The following is a 21,202-nucleotide window of genomic DNA, read 5'->3' as shown; positions in this document are numbered from 1 at the left end:
CAACACCTCTCCGAGTCAGATTACTTACGCAACATTATCCTCGTTTTACACATCGGGAAAAATCTGAATGGCATTTGAAAAGCATTTAGAGCTCTTAATTTTCAGACTTCTAATTAATGGAATTGGGAGCCTAACTAACTTAATTCATTTTGACATTTTTGCTCTAGGTTAAATGCCCAAAGAAGTGTGAGAAATCAGAATGTGATTAAGCAGAGCACTGAACCAGGATGTCCCATGCTAAGAAAACACAGAATAAAACATTCCAGTTACCAGTATGAATCCAGACATACTTTATTCAAAGGACAAGATTCATGGACAGGACTTAACTCATCGTCCAGTTTCATGTTTTGGTTCAGGTTCTCAATAATTCTACATCCGTATCATTTAGAAATACTAACACAGGAGTTGAACATTTCTGTAATGATCAGGTGTACCTGCAGACTCTGCTCTCATGCTTGTATATTCAGTAGTTTCTTCACAGATTCCTTGTACTGAGACATGTTACTTTCTGTTTCACCTTCGTTTTTAAGCGCAGTGACCGAGTTTCTGTAATTCTTAACCACTTCAGATGTGAGCAGCTCCTCCTTAGTGACACTACTGACATTCTCTGAGGCTTTCATCTGAAGCAGTGTGTCCAAGGCATTTTTCTGAGAGCGACTATTCTCCCAGATATACTCTTCCATGTCTTCCTCAGACTTCTCGCTCTCCCACTTCTCAGTTTTCTGAAAGAAAATACATAGCCTTAAAAGCTACCCAAGACTGAAACAAAGCGACAATAACTTGAAGAAATTTCTCTCTCATAGCAATTCCCTTGAAAAACTGCATTCATTGTGGAAGTATTTCCTCCTCTAGAGTCCAAGGCTAGTAACTCAAGCCTGTATGAGCAGGATGAGCTCCTTTCTCCCACTCATCAGCTTCTTTATGTATCTGGCAGATACAACTGGGTGAGTCAGAGTGGGAGGAAAAGCTTATGGACTATACATAATGAATAACTAAAAGCCTTGTAAAAGTAGTAATTTTAAAGAACCCTAAACCCTGCAGTTCAAGAAGCAGTCACTCAGCTGTTATGCCCCTAGCACAGAATTCTGGTCTGCCTACACTGGCTGGTAGAGGGAAAGTGAGACAGTCCCTAACGAGTGACCCATGACGTGACTCATGAGGAAAAGCACCACCAACAAATCCATTTTTTCTTCCTGCAAAACAAACTGCTTGAAAGAATCTCTATCCACAAGGTGCTAATCTTTACCTAATCAGTGCTGCAAAATTAGACAGGATCACAAGCTGGGCACTGACAGAAGACACCATCCCAGTGCCTGTAAATACACTTGTTCTGTATAAATTCTGTTTCTCAACACTTCTCCAGCAGGCCTTGAAAGACTCTTAAAAGAATATTTCAAATGTTGTAACCTGCTGGTTTTGTATATTTTATTTTTATTGTACTTTGATATATACAGATGCTTCAGTGATATATTTGCATTTTTTTATATTGCAGGCTGTATGTTTGAGTATTTGTAATTATTTAGTACTTTACTTATGTAACCAATATGTTGTATCTTTATAGTACCTCAACTATGTAACAATCACAATTGGAAGTATTTTGGGTTTAGTTTTGCTATTCATGTTTTTCTTACAATTGTTATAAAATCATGTCTAAATAAAACTTGCATTTCTCTGCAAATATATTCAAGGAAACCTTATAGTGAAGCATTTATATCATACAGATTTTTCCTTTTTTAAAATCACTTGCCAAAAAGGGCTCTTCAGTAAATTTTTAGCTATGCTATGCAGAACCAAAAAAAAACTCTTTCAAGTCATGGGGGGCAGGTTTTTGTAGTTGTTTGGGGGTTTTGTTATTTTTTCATTTCTGGGAGGGAGGTAAGGTGGGGTGTCTGTGTTGGTAGTGCTTTTCATTTGTTTATTTAAAAGTATTCTTCCCACTAAGCATCAAGACTGCTGCAGTCAAACCACAGTATTCAATAACCTTTAATTAAGCCCCAAGATTTTTCTTCCCCTCCAACTCTTGTGTGCTTGGATTCCTCTATCTGAATTTAAAACACCTTCCCAAATGCTGTGTCCTGCACCTGGTAAATGGCATCTCTTGTCTTTTGAATCCGAGTCCAAATGTCTAGTCAGAAGCAGCAATTCACGCTGCTCCAAGGTTCATATGACTGACATTGAACCCTGGACACAATAAGCCACAGGAGTAAAAGTACCTCATTCAATTTCTAGAGGGGGAAAAGAGGAACAAAAGGACATCCTGTAGCCCTGTATTGCTGAAACATTAATGGAAAAGTGGGTACAGTGAAATGTTCCTTGTATGTTTGACAAACCCTGCAATCCAGGGTGGAGATTTACAGTTTTAAACTAACAACATCATCTTTTCACATCCCTTGTTTATCTGCAGAATGGCTATCCAAGACATTTTTTCCCCCAAACTCCAGCAGAATTTTCAAGCCACAGCCTCTCTCACAGGGATAGGGTTTCTCAGGAGTAAGGGAATATGGGTATCACTCCTGGTCACTCCCTGGGCCAAATTCATGTCTGAAGTTCAAACAAAAGATCCCTCTGAGGCTTTTAAACACCTCTAAGTCATAGCAGAGACAACAAGGACTAATGACAGTATTACATTTATCTCTTCAGGAAAATCCTTCTCTGCTCACAGTAACTCACAGGATTTTGGAGATGCATGCCAATAAACAGATTAAGATTTCCCTACCTCTTGTGAGCAATACAAAGCAAGATTTTAAAGCAACTGTTGAGTATTTCTTTCTTGGAATCCCTCCCAGCAGAATGATGTTGTCAACATGGATTTTAAAATAAAATCTGACTGCGTGGTGGGAGGTGAGGGTGAAGGTAGGAAGGGATTTGACAGTAGAGGGAGATTTCCAAATCCATTAGTTTTTGCAAACTAACTGTATCCAGTGAAACTTAAATACCTTTTCAACACAATTTGAGAAAAGAGAAAAGTGGCTGTAGAATTATATACGCAATTGGAAACATCCCCTACGTAGACAAGCACCCATGAACTCTGAACAGAGGAAACGTTGCACATGTTGCAGTCTCTGTTTCAAATGTTATGAATAAAACTAATTAAGACAAGTAAATAAAAATCAAAAATTAGGTCTTTATCACTCAAATTTTGTCAGTTGAATTATTTTCGTCCCCTGCAAATTTAAAATGGTAGTGAACACTGAAGTCTTAAAAATGAAAATAAAATTGTGAGAAGTGGAATACAAGTGTGATACTGTGCAACATTTTCCTAGAATCCCCACTTTGTGAACCAGATTTTAAAAATAAGAATTCACTAAAAATGGTTTTCCTCATTCTATCATGCATAAGACAGAATCTCGGTACTATCCAGTTTGGCTGAAGATGCACTCAGCTGATAATTTTAACCTTTTCCTCTTATAAAACTTACAATAAGAATCAAAAAAACCCAAACCAAACTACCAGAAAACAATTTTCCATATAAAGTAAAAGATCTAAACCTATGACTGAAGAGGCACAGAAAGGCTGGTTTTTTCACTTCCTAATGCAAATATAAAGAATTATTTTTTCATGCCACAATATAATAAGGATTTGTTTCTAAGCAGATCTTTTATGTTACAGTTTAAGCCAGTATTTTGGGAGGTTTACAAGCCTTTACAGTGCTTAATCTGAATTCTGAAAGAGTATGAATGTAAAATAGCACTTTGGAGAGTGAAGTTATTTTTTACATGTAGGTCATTAACAAAAAGCTTCACTTTATATGGTATCTTAAAGTACAGAAGAAAGAAAAGAATTTGGGATCTCTTAAGCAGGCATTTCACCATCAACGTGCTCGGGGTTTTTTCAGCCAGTTTAACTTGCACAATTTTGCTGCTGCAGTGATACAGAGGCTTAAAATTGTCAGCCCCCTGATGTTCCTTTTGGGAAAAACATTTTAACTAAAATTTCCCTAGTGACACACAGAAATCTTGAGGGCAATTAAAAACATGACTCATGTTGGTTAATTTTCTTGTCAATGGTTTGAACAGTTAAACATTAAATGCTGTTTAGCAAAGATCAGGTATTTTAAAAGGATTATTTTTGAGGGGAAGGAAAGTTCCTTAAATTCCAAGTCAAATTTCAAACTCTGTATAGCCTGGAATAAATACAACTGTATCTTTGTACTGCACTGAAATAAAAGATATTCTATGTGGTACAATAATCATAGATTTTCAGATAATAAATGACAGCTATGCTAACATTTTCCAAATTACTGGGAACCTTCAATCCTAAGAGGAGTTGCCAAAACAATTATGTGCTTATCTCTCTGGATATAATACACTTTTGATCTGTACTATTTAATTAACAACTTAGAAATATCAACAGAAGTTTGTAGAAAGGCAAAACCTATTTTTATCATATGAGATTGGATACGAAAATTGTAATTACTTGGTGATGTGGAGTAAGTTAAAATCCATTCTTCTCAATAAGGAGAACTGTATTTTCTAGGACATAGCAACGGCACAGGACAGGTAGGACCTCTAGAGGGTCAAGGGAAAATCAAGAGAAACTGTGAGGACTAAACACTCCAGTGAGGCACAAATGTGCAACACAGAAGGAGAACAAGCAGAGAAACAAAAACAGAACTCTGTCCCAGAAAGTAATACTGCTTAAGAGATGCTCTCATGATTAATGATGCTCTCGTAATTAAGGATACTCTCAAGTTTAATCTCTGGCTCTGTAACTAACTCGATGAATTTGCCATCAGCCTCTTTCAAAACTAAGGACAACATTTAATTTCTCTAGGCTGGAGTGGCTGCATGCATTTTCTGGAAGATCCAGGCTTCTGAAAGGGTCATTTGTAAGGTATTTATCTACCTCAGTTTGTTTACTGAAGGCTGATCAGGTAAGATTTTGATCTCATCAAGAGAGATCAATGATATTAAAAGTACAAGTCTTTGATGATTTTCTGTTTGGTTTTTTCATGTCTATGCCCCACGAGACTTTGTTTCACTCTAACACAGAGACCGAAAATTGAACCCCTGCAAAAATTGCATTTATGCATCAAAAAGGAGCCTTGTTTGTCCAGCAACAAGAAATATGGAGCTTAAACACAAGGTATTGCAAAAAGCTTATTACAGTCAGAAACATTACAAAGACAATTCCTAATTCAACATTTTGCTGGAATGCTCATCCTTTTTGGTTTCAAGAGGTAAAAAAAAAGTGTAACCTTCTTCTACTAGAATACACATTTCCTGTCAGGAAACCTCCTTCCTTTGATTTTAAATGTTTGAATTCAGAGAAAATTTATTAGATTTAACATCTACTGTAAAGCCACTTTAGCTTTACCTTTTCTGGCTCTCATTACTGATGAGGACTCTCAGTTGTTGGATTCTGGTGAGCACACAATGGAATCCATGGTTCAAAACAGAGGATATATTCCAACATTTAGAGACCAGCCTCACTTCAGCCTCAGTTTGCATTACTTAAACCACATATACTGACACACTGAGAGAGAAGGCTGTTCTAGCTTGGGAGGGCACAATTACACCACCCTTCATTGTTCTGAGATCCCAAAATCAGGAGATTTACCCTGAACATCTTCACTTACACTGAAAGTTGGCCAGGGAGTTTCAGCAAGACTTGAGTGCCACCTCCCACTGCAACTCTACAATCCCCATGTCATAACCTCCTGAGTGCTCCTAACATGAATTTTGGAATCCTAAGTAGCCAGAGACCTGCTTAGGTTTCAACAGTGGACTCATATCCTTTCACATATTTTAGGCTGAATTACAAGGTAAACTCCCAGTATGAAACTGCAAAATTCTGCTGTTACCATGTGTTACTGGCACAACCTGAAGTGGTAAAAATAATGTTTATTTGGAATGGCTTAAAATGACTGTATTGAAAAAAAAGAAGATGAAGCCTAAAGAAAAGCTGTATGATGGATTTGAGTGTTATCTCCAGCGGTCATGCAAAAATACCCATTCAGCATGCAGACACAGACTCTGCATCCCACCAGTGCCTTGCCACTGAAATCTCTAAAAAAGAAATGCAAAAGCAGTTCCCCTCAAATTCAATCAAGCTGTACAGCCGTGGGGTTGATGGATAAATTTTAGTTAAGCCTCCAGTGTCACACTGTCTGTCTATTCTTCATTTTTCCCTTCCCTCACCTTTCTGTTTCAAATTCCTTGCTCCTTCAGCACTATCAGCATCTACAAGGCAGGCACAGAGGTGCACCCAGAAAACCCTTTGGCTATTATTATCCATATTAAAAAGCCACTTCCCACCTACTGCTATATTCTTTCTTCCTTACTGTTATTTTTAAGTCTTGAATCTTTCATCAGACTTCCATAACTACACTACCAGAACAAGTGAGAGAATTCCAAAATGTGGGTTGCATTACTCTGCTGTTAATATATCAGATTAGACTTCTTACTATAAGAAGCAGTGGAGAATAGAAAATCCAGGCCAACTTTTTAGTAATCTTTCAAGATCTCAGCTTTGCAAGGCAGAATCGAGATCCTTCACTCTCCCTCATGTTGTGTATGTTGAAACACCATGTGGAATTGGAGCAATAAAAATATAACTACTCTCAACGTTTTTCCTTACTGGAAAATTGACTTCCTGCTGCCGGACTTCTGAGTGATAAACTATTAATCCAAGCTGTGAAGGAATCAGTCCACGATCCTTTCAACCACTTGAGGGCAGCAAACTCATGCTCTAAAAACCACTTGTACCATAAAAATACATCCCGGTTTTGAGTGGTGTTACAGCACTCAAGCAGTACCATCATTTAAAGGCAACAAAATTACAACTGGTTAAGCTGCTGTTTAATCATCTGTCTCATATATCTCACTCTTTCACTGATTAATTCATCCAGGCACAATCCTGGGGGATAATTTGAAAGGAATCACAGAAAAAGTCCACAGAAGACAAATTTAATTCTTACTAATTAGGGCAAGTCAGCTCTCTAATTAATACATTCTGAAAGCTAACAAAACACAAATATTTGATTAATAACCTGACAACTAGTAAACAGGAAGCAAAAGATCTCCAAGTATTTTAGAATGACAAAATAAACTAACATTCTTAGATTGTAAAGATTTTTAAAACTGTTCTAAAATAACTGAACTCATGGGTCTGATACTGCATTTGTAACTGTAATAAAAGAATGATGCATAGCTGGCAACTAAAACATAATTACACTTGAAATTACATTTCCTGATGTATATCTGCATATAACTTTTCCTCCTATAGATGCTTGCCAATTGACAAAATCCAGTAATCCAGATATTAATGTAGATCATAGGAGTTCTGCCAAATTTAACGAGATCACGGGCAAAGTTTTCAGGCTTGAGGGCAAAAGTTACATGCATCCAGCTTTCCTTCACTCAGCAAGAACGGAACACTGCCCTCATGTTTTGATTCAATTCCATCAGCCACGTGCATTAACAGTGTGGCACTGCTCTGCTGAGAAAGCCACCAAATCCTACAATTAGTTCTGCAAACAGGACTGACGTTACTGCCTAAATGGAAGGTCAGGCCCTGTCCATCTCCCTCCAACATTAAAGTTCATGTAAATGAAAATAAACCACACATTGTTTGCTCATGGCTTACAAAACAGATCCAAACTATCTTTCAGCAATTTATTAAAAGGCATTATCCCTGATCAGGGGGGAAAAAACCATACCACAAAACAAACCATGTCACACAAAATAAAAAACCATGTCTCAGGAAACCATTAATTTTTCATGGGAATCAAAGACAATTACAAGTGATTGACGAACTCATCAAATATTAACGTGGAGGATGAAAGGTAATAAAAGTGCAAGAGACTTGTGCATATTCAATACACACCGAACACTCCCATATCAATATTGCATAGCCCTGTCTGCCAGCACTAATTAAAGCTGGAGCCCAGCACAGCCGTGGTGTTTGTCTGAGATTAATAAAGTGAGCACTGTCTAGCTCTCTTGTCATTGCTTAATACTGGAAACTACTCTGCCATTAATTTAAGATTTGTAACACAATGTGATGCTGTTGGGGAGAAAAACATCCATGTGTATTTGAAATCTATAGTAAATGTTATCTTTCACTACCGATTTAATTTGATGCACTCCACAATTACAGAATTATCCTTCAAGGCAACTGCCACCGAAAGGGAAATACAGCTCATCCTCCTTAGTGTGTTCTTAACATCAGCACTGCAGTGATCAAAATCAAGAACAATTCATAAAAATGCTAAGTATGGACATTCCACAGAACTGTTCTAGAACAACTGAAAACAGTAAGTAATGAGTTTTAGCAGTGGATAAGGTAAAACTTCTGTCAAGAGTCACACATGGAGATGATGAAGGCTTTCACTGTCTCAAACAATGTGATAGTGACATAGGACATATAAACAAAGTTCAGTCATCCAAAACATTACTATGGATTGCCAACAACAATTTCAGTTCAGACTGCTCACTTGTTTTCTGTAAAAAAAGCCTGGAAGATTGTCGAAGGGAACCAACACAATTAACCATGAAAACACAGGACACAAGTGTGAAGAATTCCCTGTGAAAGGAACATCTGTGGTCAGAAGGTGGGAAGGCTGTCCCTTTTCTGAGCAAGAGGGAGCTCAGAAGAGCAGTCATCTTGAGGTAAGCTACGTGGGAGAGCATTTAAGAAGCAGAACACTTCCAAATGACAACCATGGCTTACTGCAGCCCAGGAAGAGCCCAAGAAAAGGCACATTCTAATTAACAGACAGGAGTTTGGAATCAGACAGAATGTTGTCTTGGTTGAATTTGAAGAGAAGTGAGTTGGAAGCAAACAGAATTATAAGGTAATTTACTTTAAATTATGACAGAGAGCACACTAAGAGAGCCCATGCACAACTGCTTACCCAGGATTCGTGGTACAGAACTGTGAGCAGGTGCATGCCATAATCATAGTTCTGTCTTCTTAGGGGACACCTGGAAATGCAGAAACATTGTTTGGAACAAAAGGTTAAAACTTACCATCAAATTTTCTACTGTGTCATCTTAGGAAATGCGTGGTTAATTCCTGTGCATTTCTGAATTACACACAACCAAGAATAGTATCATGGAAGCAAGAGTAATAAGAACACAGGAAAATGGGTAGCTGCAAGTCAGCGGAAAATATACAATATCCAAGAATTTACAAACCTTCTGGAAACATTATAAACTTTGCCCCCTGTGCCAAAGTGGAATGCAACACACATTAAGTCTGAACTCTTTTAAAACCTGTTTTTAACAGTTAATAATAGGAGTAGTGTTAATTAAGTCCTATTTTAGCCTTAAAATATCATAATCCACCAAGACAGTAACTGGTATTACTAGAAGACACCCAGCCTCTTTTCTGCTGTGGCTATTACTACAATACTTGTGTTTCCTTCTGGCAGCTCACCTGTCTGTTGTAATTGTGAGCACATCTGTCTCCCGACAGTACCGCTCTCCCACAAGCTTAATGAGCTTCTTCTTTGCGTGGTCATCCAAATTCAGGTTAGAAAGTTTAACCTTCAAGAAAAGGAGAAAACAACCTTAATTCCTTGTTAAATCCAAACTCTGAAGTACTTGAGACAGGCACATCTTCTATGAAGAATTAGGAGAGCTATTTGGGATACATTTGCAGAATTTCTTCTGATTGTATCATGTTGGAAGTCTTAACACAAGGCAAGAGTAATGTGAGTATTCAAACAATATAAACCTGCGTAATAAAGATTCCCACAACGCCTTACAAGTCCCAAGGCCAGTCAATATGAATGGGCAGATTGGTCAGGAACACACAGATGTACTCATTTGTCAGTGATTCTGAATTCCCTCCATTTCCCTCATTTCCTTACAGCAGATCACACTTGCATGTTTGAAAAGGAAAGCCAAGCATTTAGGGGTTTGAAAGAAAGGCTGTTTACTAAAACTACTACTTACTCTTAAGGTCACCACTCTTGCTTTGGGATTCCGAATAGAAGTCCCTGAAGACACATAATCTACTGTTTCAATTTCAATGGGAAAATGCTGTTCACATTTCTCATCACTGTCCAGAGCACTTGGCCATTCAGTGCAGAAATCTGTACAATAAAGAGAAAACACTCCCAGTAATACCTGTCTGCTATATTTGGCTGTGTTTTTTTCTTTCAAATGTATTGCAATACATGCTTTTAAAAGTACTAGACCTAGAAACCATACTCATTTAGGTAACAGCAGTGTTTCTGCTAGACTTGCTCCAGTATTGCCATGCCTCCTTTTGTACTGGCTTCCCTACAACAGGATACAGTACTCCAGATGCAGTCTTACAACTGCCAAACAGGATCATAGAATGGTTTGGGTTGGAAGTGACACCTCTACTGTGGGGACTTTTTAGTAAATCCAGCTGCTCAAAGCCCTGTTCAACCAAAGCTTGAACACTTCCAGGATGGGGCATCCATGGCTTCTTTGGGCAAGCTCTTCCAGTGCCTCATCACCCTCACCACAAAAAATGCTTCCTTTACCTGAGCTCCTCATTAAGTTTCCCTTATTGGCTTGCTGGGTGGAAAGATGCTCCTGGTCTTCAGTAGATCCTGTATCTCCCCAGAAGACCCTGCTCTTACAGAGGGTCTCATATTAATAGCTTTTTGGTCATTAAATGCAGCCCATAATGGCTACTGATTGAAGCCTCGTTCAGTCACAGAGTTCTCTGAGAACTGAGTCACATTCATCACTCACCCTCTGTAAGACACTAAACTATCAACTCATCAGTTCAAGCAAGGCCTCGCGGAAAAGTAACATTTCGGTCTTACTGTTGTGCTGAAAACCTCCTGAGGCCTATCTGCTACCAGCTGGATGACTCCTGGCAGTGGCAGGAAAGCAGGCAGTACCAGCCAAAGCCAGCTGAATTGCTAGCTTCACAAGTGTACCATGTCTCACCTCCATCACACACAGTTATATTTTGCATTGTCTGAAAACTTCGGGAGATGGTTTAAAAAGAAAAAAACAACCAACAAACCCCCAAAAACCTCACCTCCCCCCTCACCTTTGAGAGCTGCACAGTGTTTCTTAATTGCAGGAGGAGTAAGATGCAAAAAATTGGGAATCTGAAACAGACACATTAAGAGTTACCAAAATAACAGCTTTTTGTCTGATCATAAGTAAATGGGTATTACTGAAATCTGATTACCCTTCTAACTTTTGATAAAGCAGTACAACATGCTTAAGGAAATATTCAGGTAAGCAGACTCTTCTCAAGTCGGATTTAGGGAAAGACTTAACTCTGTGATAAAAACCACAGGCACGATCATCCTAAAAAGTCTCCCAACATGGTTTATTTGTTAATTAACTTTATATTTGTTACCACTTAGAAATTCAAGAGGACTATCTGACTTAACTATAGAAAGCAGTCTCCAAGACAAATATTCCAATCAAAGCAGTGTGGCCTAAGTGAACAGTGACTCTAAAAGCGACCCCCCAGCGATGGCACGTGTCTTACCTTGATAAGTTCTAGGTTGCCTTCTTTGGGGGGAGGCACTCCTCCCTTCACTGGGTAACCCATTCGGATTGGGAGAGGCACAGAGGCAGGCTTGAAGGCAGCTGCTGTTGGGTACACACTGCTCCAGTCCTGATCAACAGCCATCCTCTCTGTCCTGGGAGGTGCAGACTAATCAGGGGAAAAGGGGACAAGTGGGATGGGAGATACACGGGATGTAAGGCAGGATCAATGCACCAAACAGTGATTTCAGGAATCAGTTCCCACAGCTGGATATTTCAAGACACCTTTACAGCAAAAGTTAGTGTTGATTTGCAGAGGAATTTTTAGCAGAGCGACTCTCCCATCTTAGCTACCACGCCTTTCCAAATCTTCCACTGTATTTGATGGCAGAGATGCTTAGGAAGAAGAACTTGCCATCTTCCTGCCTTGGGATAAATCAGGAGGGGGAGTCAAACCAGTACAGAATTGCAAACTCCATCTCCTAAAGGGCCTGAATGTGTGGTGGGGGACAAGACAATGAGCTTTAAAATTCTTGAATCCTGTAGGTGTGGAACAGTTCGTAACTCATAATGCTGAAATTTCCTGCCATAGAAAATCCAGAGCTGGGACAAGGTATTAGTTCACTGCAGAAATAGCTTATATCCTTCAATAGCTGACCATCATTTCAATCAAATGCTCTTAGAAAAAGAAAAGCTTTATGCAAGAAAGCAACTGCCACAAATCCTGTAAACTCAGGCTGAAAACAACATTGACATGTCTGGTTTACTGGAAGTGCAACTTTAAGTTACTTTTCAGACCTGTACTATATGGTGTCAATGCAAGTTACCCATCAGCTTAGTGTTACATTTTTGTTAACACAGACTGAAAAGGTTACAGAAAGCAGGTGCTGGCCTGGAACAGTCCCAGTGCATTGTGTCACCTGGACCTGACTGCAAAGGGGCGCCTGGGCAAACTGTTATAACATACAGCTTAGAAAACTTTCCCAAACACCTGAGCTAACAGTAGATCATTTCAGTACTTACTGATCTTACAAACTGTGGTGTCCTGCCTCTTCTCCTTACTGAAGCTGAAAGAAGGAAAAAGAAAAGAGAAAAACAAAAACATTTAAAAAATAAATTAGTATAGAGTTTTGGGAAGAAAGAATGTAGCATAATTCTGTATGGTTTGTCTTTGTGACAATATCCAGTAATAATCCCCAATCTTTACATGGAGGAAGCTGAAGATCAGACACTCAAGACTGCAGATTACTAATTATTTTTGTAAAACATAATATAAGAAAGCATATGGAGGACAAGAGTGAAGTACACTTTTGCCTTCACCCCTGTGGTCTCTTTCCCACACAGCTGTTCAGTCACAAATCACTCTCCACCAGTAGCACAAGATGGATAAACTTAAAGAGTTCCTACTTGCAAAAGGAGAGTGCCATGGCTCCATCCTTTCCTTCTGACAGCACAGCTTCACACCCTCTTCTGTGCCACACCAGCTCAACTAACCCCTGCATGAACACTGGATTGTTTCTCTTCTTGAACTGGGGATGGACAACACGTTGATCTGGCTTACTGTGCAGTCCCACAGAAGGTGGAACAGGAAGTGAAAGAGTTTAATCCCTTTCAGGCCTGGGCTTTTCCACGCTCTACTTTGTAGCCCACTGATTTCACCGAGCACTGTGGTGAGGGAGCCCTAGGGATGCGTGAAATCGGCAAATACCACAGGATTTGCAAACTAAACACTCATCCTTGCATGCTTGTCTTCATTTCCTCCTCCTCCTCCAACTCTAAAACACTTCCAAACCCCACTGTCCAAAAAAAACCACCAGAATAAAATGGCCTCAGACACATGAAGGTGAACCTGATGACATTTATTTTCAAGTGTCTGATTTGAGTTCAGAGATTTCATCGATTGTGCATATTTAGCAAAAACCAATGACTGAGATTTAGGAGGGGATGTTTGGGTTCTTTTTTATCTCATTCATAGATCTTACAACCCTACCCCATAAAACCTTCTGGATTTCACAGGTTCTTTCTCTTCCTTATCTGAGGACTTTATGGACCCTTTTCTCTTCATCCTCTTCTTGCTATTAAAAGCTTAAACCGAACGGTACATCCAGGGCTCTCCAACAAATAATATACAGCATTCCCTTATCCCTCGACCTACCTTTTGTGTGGTGCTTTCACACGCAGCCACACCCCACAACAACCTTACTATTTCTGTTACAAACATCCGTAATTTCAGCCCAGGACGCCTTTAACTACTGCAGTGTCACCGGCCATCACTCAAAGGCGCTTCCCGCGACCTGGCGGTGCTCCGGGAAAAGCCGACCCACAGTTCCCATTCGCAGAGGCCAGGCACGACACGAAAGGGTTCACAGGAGTACACACAGCAATGAGATTCCCTCGGGGAATCACTTAACACAGGCAGCGCTCCGCTGCAGCCCTGCCTGCCGTCCGTCCCGCCATGCCGGCGGTGCAGCGCGACCGCCCCGGGCACCCCGCGCTCACCTTCCCGCGGCTGCGGCCCTTCCCTGCCGCTCACCGCCGCCGCCGACGAAAAAGCGGAGCGTCCCCCGCGAGGCGCGGCCGAGGCCCCGCCGGCGGCCCGGCACAGCCCGGCCCGGGACAGCAGAGCCCCGCAGCTCAGCCCGGCCCGGCAGCACCGCCCGGCCCGCGCCGCCATCCCGGCCCCGCCGCGCTCCTCCCGCGGCCCCGCCCGGCGCGACGGCGGCCGGCTCGGGCCCGGCCCCGCACAGGCGAAGGCGGCAGCGCCGCCCTCACGGAGCCCGCAGGGCCCGCTCTGCCCCAGGCAGGAGCCGCGGGCTCCGCCATCCCGGGCTCTGCCGGTGAGCCCGGCTGTGGAGCGCTGAACTGGGAATATCCCGGGTCGAAAGCGCGTCCTGGCCCTGCACAGACACCCCAACCACCCCACCGTGTCCGTGGGAGCGTTGTCCAAAAGCTCGTGGAGCTCTGGCAACCTTGGGGCCGTGACAGTTCCTTGGGGAGCCTGTTCGGTGCCCGACCACTCTTTTGAGGGAAGAACCTTTTCCTGATACCGAACTTAAACTTCCCCTGACACAACTTCAGGGCATTCCCAAGTCCTGTCCCTGGTCACAGAGAGCAGAGATCGGAGCTGCCCCTTTGCTTCCCCTCATGAGGAAATAGCAGATGGCCATGAGGACCCCCCTTAGACTCCTCCAAGTCAAGTTTTTTCCCCTCACAGGTGAAAAGAAAACTCCTCCCCTCAGTCTCCTCCAGTTTCTTTTTGGGGGATTTGTTTTTTCCCCCCAGAACTGAAGGGGAGGAGGACTGGTGAAAACAGCCATAGAATACAGATCAGAACAGGAGATCGAGACAGTGACTTAAGAAGAAAAATTTAAGTCAGTGCAGCTGTAAATCGAAACAGGATCTCACCAGTAAAATTTACTAGGATGAGACATAGTCCTGAAAAAACAGTGTATTTCTTAAAACTGGTAATCAAAACCTTCTGCTAAAAGTTTGATGGCATTAATCTCTCCTTCATGCTGTTCAACCAGAGCCTTCTATCTCTCACATTCACCTCTTCCCACAGGATTCTTCAACCCCCCTTTTTGTTGCAGAACAAATCAAATCGTGCTGGGCTACATCTGAGACACACTAGAAACCTGAATGACAATGGACAGTGACTTTTCTAGCAAATACACTGCGGAAGGGCTTCAAGATTTTGACTCGAAAGAGCTTCAAAATTAAAAGTAATCTAAATAGCTGCCTGGAAAGTCCTGTGTTAAAGACATGGGTACTGATCAGAGCTTGGGCTTTAGAACTCACTTAGAATGAAGTGAAATATCAACAGGAACACTGAGAGTTTCCTCTGGAACACCGCATGGAACCTCCTTTTCAAGGGAAAGCTCCTTTCAGCTCTCCTCATGTTTTAGCCACAAAATAAATCTTGATAGGGAAACAAAACTGTAGGTAGCACAGGTGGTCCCAGTAAACTGCCCAGATTTCCAAGTCTGGTCGAAAAAGATATGTACAATTTTATCCATGTTGCATCTATTTTGTGTAAAATATACCAGTATATCATCCCGAAGGACAGGAAATGTAAAAGGAGAAAAAAAAATCTAAGAAAAACATGTAAACGGAAAAGACTATGTGATTTGTTTATATATAGAAAATCAAAACACTGACAAATATCATGTGGAATTGGAGCAAGGAGAATTGAATGATTCTGAATGTTTTTCCTTACTGGAAAATTGACTTCCTGCTCCATTTGCTTCTCTTTCCTGCTTTCACACGGGACTTTTCAGTGATAAACTAGAAACTGAATTTTCCTCTCTGCTGCAGCACAGCCAACCCAGAGTCCAACATCTTGTGTTGATGACCACCTTCCAAAGGAGACTTTTAAATTTAGAAATGTTTTACAAGGCTCAGAAAGCAACAAGTTAACATACATTCACCACCTGCTGGTTTTAATGGGAGGAGATCCACGGCTGTGTGAGCTGATGAGCTCTTTGCTCTGCCTGTGACAGCGTGGCCAGCACTGACCTGCAAATATCAGTGTTAGTGCATCCATGACCCCAGGAGTTTCAAGGCTCTTTTACAGCAAAAGTTTATGCTGATTTGTAGAGGAATTTTTAACAGACAGACTTTCCCATTTGGCTACCAGGCCTTTCCCAGTCTTCCGCTGCATTTGATTTCAGAAATGCTTAGAAAGAACTTGCCGTCTTCCTGCCTTGGGATAAATCAGCAGGAGCAGGAAGGAGAATAAAACCAGTATGGAATTGAAAACTTGCCTTCCTAAAGGGCTTGAGTGTAGGGTGGCAAGCAAGACAATGAGTTTTGAAGTTCTGAAATTCTGAAAGAGTGAACCAGTTCGTAACACCCGGGTTACTGAGCATTGGAGGGGAACAGGGTTTGGCTGCTAGTATGCTTATCAACGATTATGTTATTATGGTGGAAAAAGTCTCTTCCCAAAGCTGACTGTCCTTCCCAGAGGTGGGCAAGGCCAGTCGTGTCTGATATCGTTATCAATGACCATGGCCGATGATGCTGAGTGCCCCTTCAGGCAGCGAGCAGGTGACACCGATTTGTGCATATGTTGGTCCCCTGGAGGGTAGGAAGGCTCTGCAGAGGGACCTGGACAGGCTGCGTGGGTTCAGCAAGGCCCAGTGCTGGGTCCTGCACTTGGGCTACAGCTATTCTCAGCTTGCAGAACTCTGTTAAAAAATCAGGGGCAGAGGTTCTCAGTTGACTGTTGGTGTCAGTTGCTTCTGGCAGTCCTTCGGTTGTCCCTTGGGTCACCCATAGACCTGCAGAACCTTTGAGCTGGTCCTGCTGTGAAGGGTCAGCCTTGCTGCTGCCTGGGTGGAAGGCCCCTGACCAAGGTAAGGATATTTATTCCCCATCTCCCTATATTCTCTCCAGAGCACACAGATCCTCAGCAGCTGACTGCAGCCACATGTATTGACAGTTCTGACACGACAAGCCGAGGCTCCACTGCTGGAACTCAAAAGGCTCCCCCATCCCTCCTCCAACCTCTTATCTCATCTATCTGAGGACACTGACCTCCTCCCTCAGTATTTTCCTTCTGTGTCAAAACTCAAGGTCAAGTCAAGGGTGCAGAGACCCTCTTGGTCTGCTTTTCTGATGCTTCCACGAACACCAGGAAGTACAGGTCATTTCTGGGATCAGTGGGGTGTGTTCTGCTCACTCAGTGTGCAGCTAACGAGCACTGGTGAAATGGCACCTCAGTTTCCAGCTGTGAAAGGGACACTCATCTTTCTGTAGACAGAAATGCCTGTCTGAAATACTCAGGCCATTCCTAAAAATCTTCATGAAACTTAATGTTGTCTGCTGTGCCAGGTAGTGTCATCATATATTTCTGACCCTTTTCTCTGAAATCTACTACTCTGAGTATGGAGACTCCTGAGAGTTATCTTTTATTGGTTACTTTGGGCTTTTTGCACAGAGCTGTTCAACAAAACCTTTTCTCTCCTCTCTGTCTGCAGCCTGAGCAAAAGATGCGGCCGAGGTTGCCTGCAGCATAGATAACAGCAGTTGTCCTGTTCTTCCCTTTACCTTGCTCCTGCTGCAGAACACGAGCAACCCCAAAGCCTCCACTCCTTGTGCTGGCTACAAAATGGCAGAACCCCCAGCTCCAGGCGCCAGCTCCAGCAGGAACCACTCTCTGGTAGAGTACGGGCTGAGGCCGGGGGAAATCGCAGCTGCCAGCGTGGTTTGGGGAGCGCTGTGGCTGATTTCTGTCTTGGGAAACTTCCTCGTTTGCTTAGTGATCCACAGGAGCAGGAGGACACAGTCCACCACCAACTATTTCGTGGTGTCCATGGCCTGTGCAGACCTTGTGAGCAGCGTGGGGAGCGCGCCCTTCCTGCTGCTGCAGCTGAGCTCCGGGCGGTGGATGCTGGGCAGCGGGGTGTGCCAGCTGGTGAGGTACATCCAGTACCTCACGCCCGGGGTCCAGATCTACGTGCTCCTCACCATCAGCGTAGATCAATGCTACACCCTAATCCACCCCCTGAGCTTCAAAGTGTCCAGGGAGAAAGCGAAGAGAATGACTCTGGCCTCTTGGCTCTGTGGTGCTCTGTTTGCATCACCAGCCTGTTTTCTCTATGGCTCCGACAGTGACCACCACTGCAACTTCTTCCTCCCCGATTCTTGGCAAGGAGCCGCCTACAGTGTCATCCATCTCTCGGTGCTGTTGCTTTTGATCCCATCACTCCTCATTATCCTCTGCTACCAGAAACTCTTCACCTACATTTGGAGAAGTGGCACCGAAGACATGGCTGGCAGGAGGACAGTGAGTCTTGTCTCGAGAAGAAAAGTGAAAACTGTCAAGATGTTCTTCATCTTTGTCTCGGATTTCCTCCTGTCCTGGCTCCCTTTCTTCACGGTACAGTTGTGGCACCCACAGGAAACAGACTACAGAAAGAGCTCCTTGCTTTTCCTGGCTGTCACCTGGATCTCTTTCAGTTCCTCAGCCTCTAAGCCAGTCCTTCTCTACATCTATAATGCAAATTTCAGAACAGGGATGCAAGAAATTTGTTGCTTGAGGAAATACCCCAGAAGCAGTATCTACACCATTACCACCAGTTCCAGGACAACCAAAAATAATCACAGTGGGATCACAGATATCCCGGCACCAACCCAACCTCCCCAAAGACTGCACCTGTGATGTTTTTAACAGAGAAGTCAAGGAGCATGAGCTTGCCAGGCCTGGTGAGTCCAATCCCACAAATACGTTTGCCAAGAGGGTTTCATTACTTTGAAAAGCTATGGGGGTCCTATATTCCCCCAGAAGAAGGAGGATCTTTCACTCTTTGGAAGCAATAAATAGTTACATATTTTAGAGCAGCTCCTAAGGTACAAAAAATAAATGTTCCATATTATTTAATGGCTTAGGTTTGATGCATTTGTTCTATTTCATTTCAGTTTTCATGTTCTGCTTCGGGGAACTCCTCTCCTGGAATCTACAGAATGAGAGTCCTTACACTCTCTACCTGTAGAGAGAAAAGGGAAAGAAAGAAGCACTGCTTGTTACAATCCCTGTAAAGGATGGGCCATAGTGTATAAATGCCTAAATCCACCCAAAGCCACCTAGGCTTCTTTCCAGGATGTCCCTGGGGATATTCCTGCACTGGGCTTGTCCCTCTTGTTCAGACCCCACTGGTCTGGTGGACAAGGTGGTGTTGGGTTAATGGCTTGACTTGATAATATGAAGGGTCCTTTCCAACCTAAATGATTCTAGGATTCTGTCTCCTTCCAGTCTTCCTGTGCCTCCATTTCTCTTTGGGAATAACCTCCTCCTGGGAAAGTTGCAGCAGATTGTTTCAGCAGAGTTTGACTGCAGAAGGGGTTCCTGGACAAATTTCCAGCTCACAACTTAGGACTCTTCCTCCACATGATCCCCAACAGAGGAGCCTTGGGCTCTGCCATCCTGGGGCATGTTCCAGTCTATGGCTGTGGAGCCATGGAGCCTGACTCCATTGCATGGAGTCATCGGATTTCGTAGGTTGGAAGGGAGCCCTGGCCCTGCACAGACACCCCAACAATCCCACCCTGTGCATCCCTGAGAGCGGTGTCCAAACGCTCCTGGAGCTCTGGCAGCCTTGGGGCCGTGCCCATTCCCCGGGGAGCCTGTTCAGTGCCCCAGCACCCTCTGGGGGAAGAACCTTTTCCTGATACCCAGCCTCACCCTCCCTGACACAGCTCCAGCCGTTCCCTGGGTCCTGTCCCTGGTCCCAGAGAGCAGAGATCAGATCTGCCCCTCTGCTGTTCCTTTTGGAGGAAGCTGCAGACCCTGCTGAGGGCTACCCTCAGTCTCCTCCAAGTCAGTTTTTTCCCCCTCACAACTAAAAATACAACTTCTCAGTCACTGGACACTGTTTGTCTCCCCAAAACAGGGACAGGCTTTTTCAACAACCTCTTCAAGGAAAGCTTTGTGGATTTTTTCAGGAAAACGCAAATGGATTAATCTCCGGGAACATTTTGCTCATGGAAACAAGATGGTGATGCTGTCATGTGAAAATCTGGACTAGGCAGTGCTGCTTTTCATAAATTTCAGGGTTTTCTCTCTGCCTCAGGCTGTGTCAGGTGCAGATGTTAATTGGGTTTTTTGGTAGCAATATACTTGTGCCCCTGGCTGTGCCCAGGAGTTCTGGTTTTAATCTGTTTGTTTCAAGTTACAACAGAGCTGTAATGTATTTTACCCTTTCATTACTAATACAACATCTCACGGTGACTTCATCCACTTTAGCACAATTATTGGTCAAAATGCATTATGGATGAAAGACAGTGAGTAATTACTACTGCTAATTGAAGTATAAACTTTGCAATTACAGATTTCCACAAGATATTTGTTAATTTTACAAATTTTGAGGTATGGAATGTCCATCCATTGTTAACAGCTGATGAAAAAAGGACAAAGAAAGACATGATGGAATTTTTAGTAGCTGAGTCTGATAAATATTCAAAGCTAAGATTAATTATTTAAATTATATAAATCTCTGTATTCTCAAAGTTAAGTCTGAAGTGAACATGTCCAGAGATCAAAGACAGTGAGGCATCTGAGTGAGCATTTGGGCTTGAGCACGCAAAGAGGTTGAATTTATCCTGAACCTGAAAATTGAAGACTTTATATCCTGATCTAAAAATGGAATTGTTAGTAGTAGTAAGGTGCATGGACACACCTTTGGAGGGTATACGTTCCTCATGCTGTACACACGGGATATAAAATGGCAATTAATATTATATAATGCATTCACAAATATCCCTTATAAATAATAACTGCTTTTCCAATTAAAAAAGAATAAGTTTTTGCATCTTTCAGCGTGTGTCAGACATACCCCATTGCCCTCACCATGATGAGTCATTGTCAAGGCTGAGAGAAACGCTGTGTATTTACACACCCCTCTGCTCCTATACATCCTCAGGACAGAAACTTTGCAAGTCAGTTTGTGCACCTGAATGCCAAATGGAGAGGGATGTTAGTGTGCAAAGCTGGAGAACTCCTTGGTTTACAGTGGTACTTAATATAATGAGTGCATTTTACAAATGCTCAACAATGCTTTAGCCAGTGTTACTGACCTTCTGACGTCCTGCTCTGTATTCTCACTAGAACATTCTTACTTAGAAGCCACTCTGAATTTTTTCTTATTTTCCACATTAGGGTAACATAAGACGAGACCTTTTGTTGTTGAAAGCATGTAGTGCCAGCCCCAGAATAAGATCAGCTGCAGGTGTTATATGTTAGCTTGGAGTTCCTGTTTCACGACTTCAGC

At 42.5% G+C, this 21,202-nt stretch overlaps 2 protein-coding genes across 2 annotated transcripts; one reads left to right on the top strand and one right to left on the bottom strand.

Moving 5' to 3' along the window:
- Window positions 1-266: 266 nt before the first annotated feature.
- MRPS35 (mitochondrial ribosomal protein S35) lies at window positions 267-14,116 on the bottom strand. Its single transcript, XM_032106014.1, has 8 exons — window positions 13,935-14,116; window positions 12,459-12,502; window positions 11,437-11,604; window positions 10,984-11,044; window positions 9,903-10,042; window positions 9,382-9,491; window positions 8,858-8,927; window positions 267-722 (listed from the first exon to the last, which is right to left on the bottom strand). Exons 1-8 carry the CDS (start codon window positions 14,107-14,109, stop codon window positions 450-452), a joined length of 1,041 nt encoding a protein of 346 aa, XP_031961905.1. The 5' UTR covers window positions 14,110-14,116; the 3' UTR covers window positions 267-449.
- A 3,316-nt stretch (window positions 14,117-17,432) lies between these two features.
- Window positions 17,433-18,644, top strand: LOC116442993 (probable G-protein coupled receptor 19). The gene has a single exon (XM_032106745.1). It carries the CDS (start codon window positions 17,545-17,547, stop codon window positions 18,595-18,597), a length of 1,053 nt encoding a protein of 350 aa, XP_031962636.1. The 5' UTR covers window positions 17,433-17,544; the 3' UTR covers window positions 18,598-18,644.
- The last annotated feature ends 2,558 nt before the right edge of the window (window positions 18,645-21,202 follow it).

This window comes from Corvus moneduloides, chromosome 4 (genome assembly GCF_009650955.1).
Source record: "Corvus moneduloides isolate bCorMon1 chromosome 4, bCorMon1.pri, whole genome shotgun sequence".
NCBI classification, from domain to species: domain Eukaryota; kingdom Metazoa; phylum Chordata; class Aves; order Passeriformes; family Corvidae; genus Corvus; species Corvus moneduloides.
This window is presented reverse-complemented; position numbering and strand designations above follow the sequence as displayed.

Excerpts from the sequence above, each read along its gene's own strand:
- MRPS35 (XM_032106014.1), bottom strand. The coding sequence starts at position 14,109 with ATGGCGGCGCGGGCCGGGCGGTGCTGCCGGGCCGGGCTGAGCTGCGGG. Across the intron at positions 10,043-10,983 it reads ACACTGTGCAGCTCTCAAAG|ATTTCTGCACTGAATGGCCA; the intron begins GTGAGGGGGGAG and ends TTTATTGTACAG. Across the intron at positions 9,492-9,902 it reads CAAGAGTGGTGACCTTAAGA|GTTAAACTTTCTAACCTGAA; the intron begins GTAAGTAGTAGT and ends CTTTTCTTGAAG.
- LOC116442993 (XM_032106745.1), top strand. The coding sequence starts at position 17,545 with ATGGCAGAACCCCCAGCTCCAGGCGCCAGCTCCAGCAGGAACCACTCT.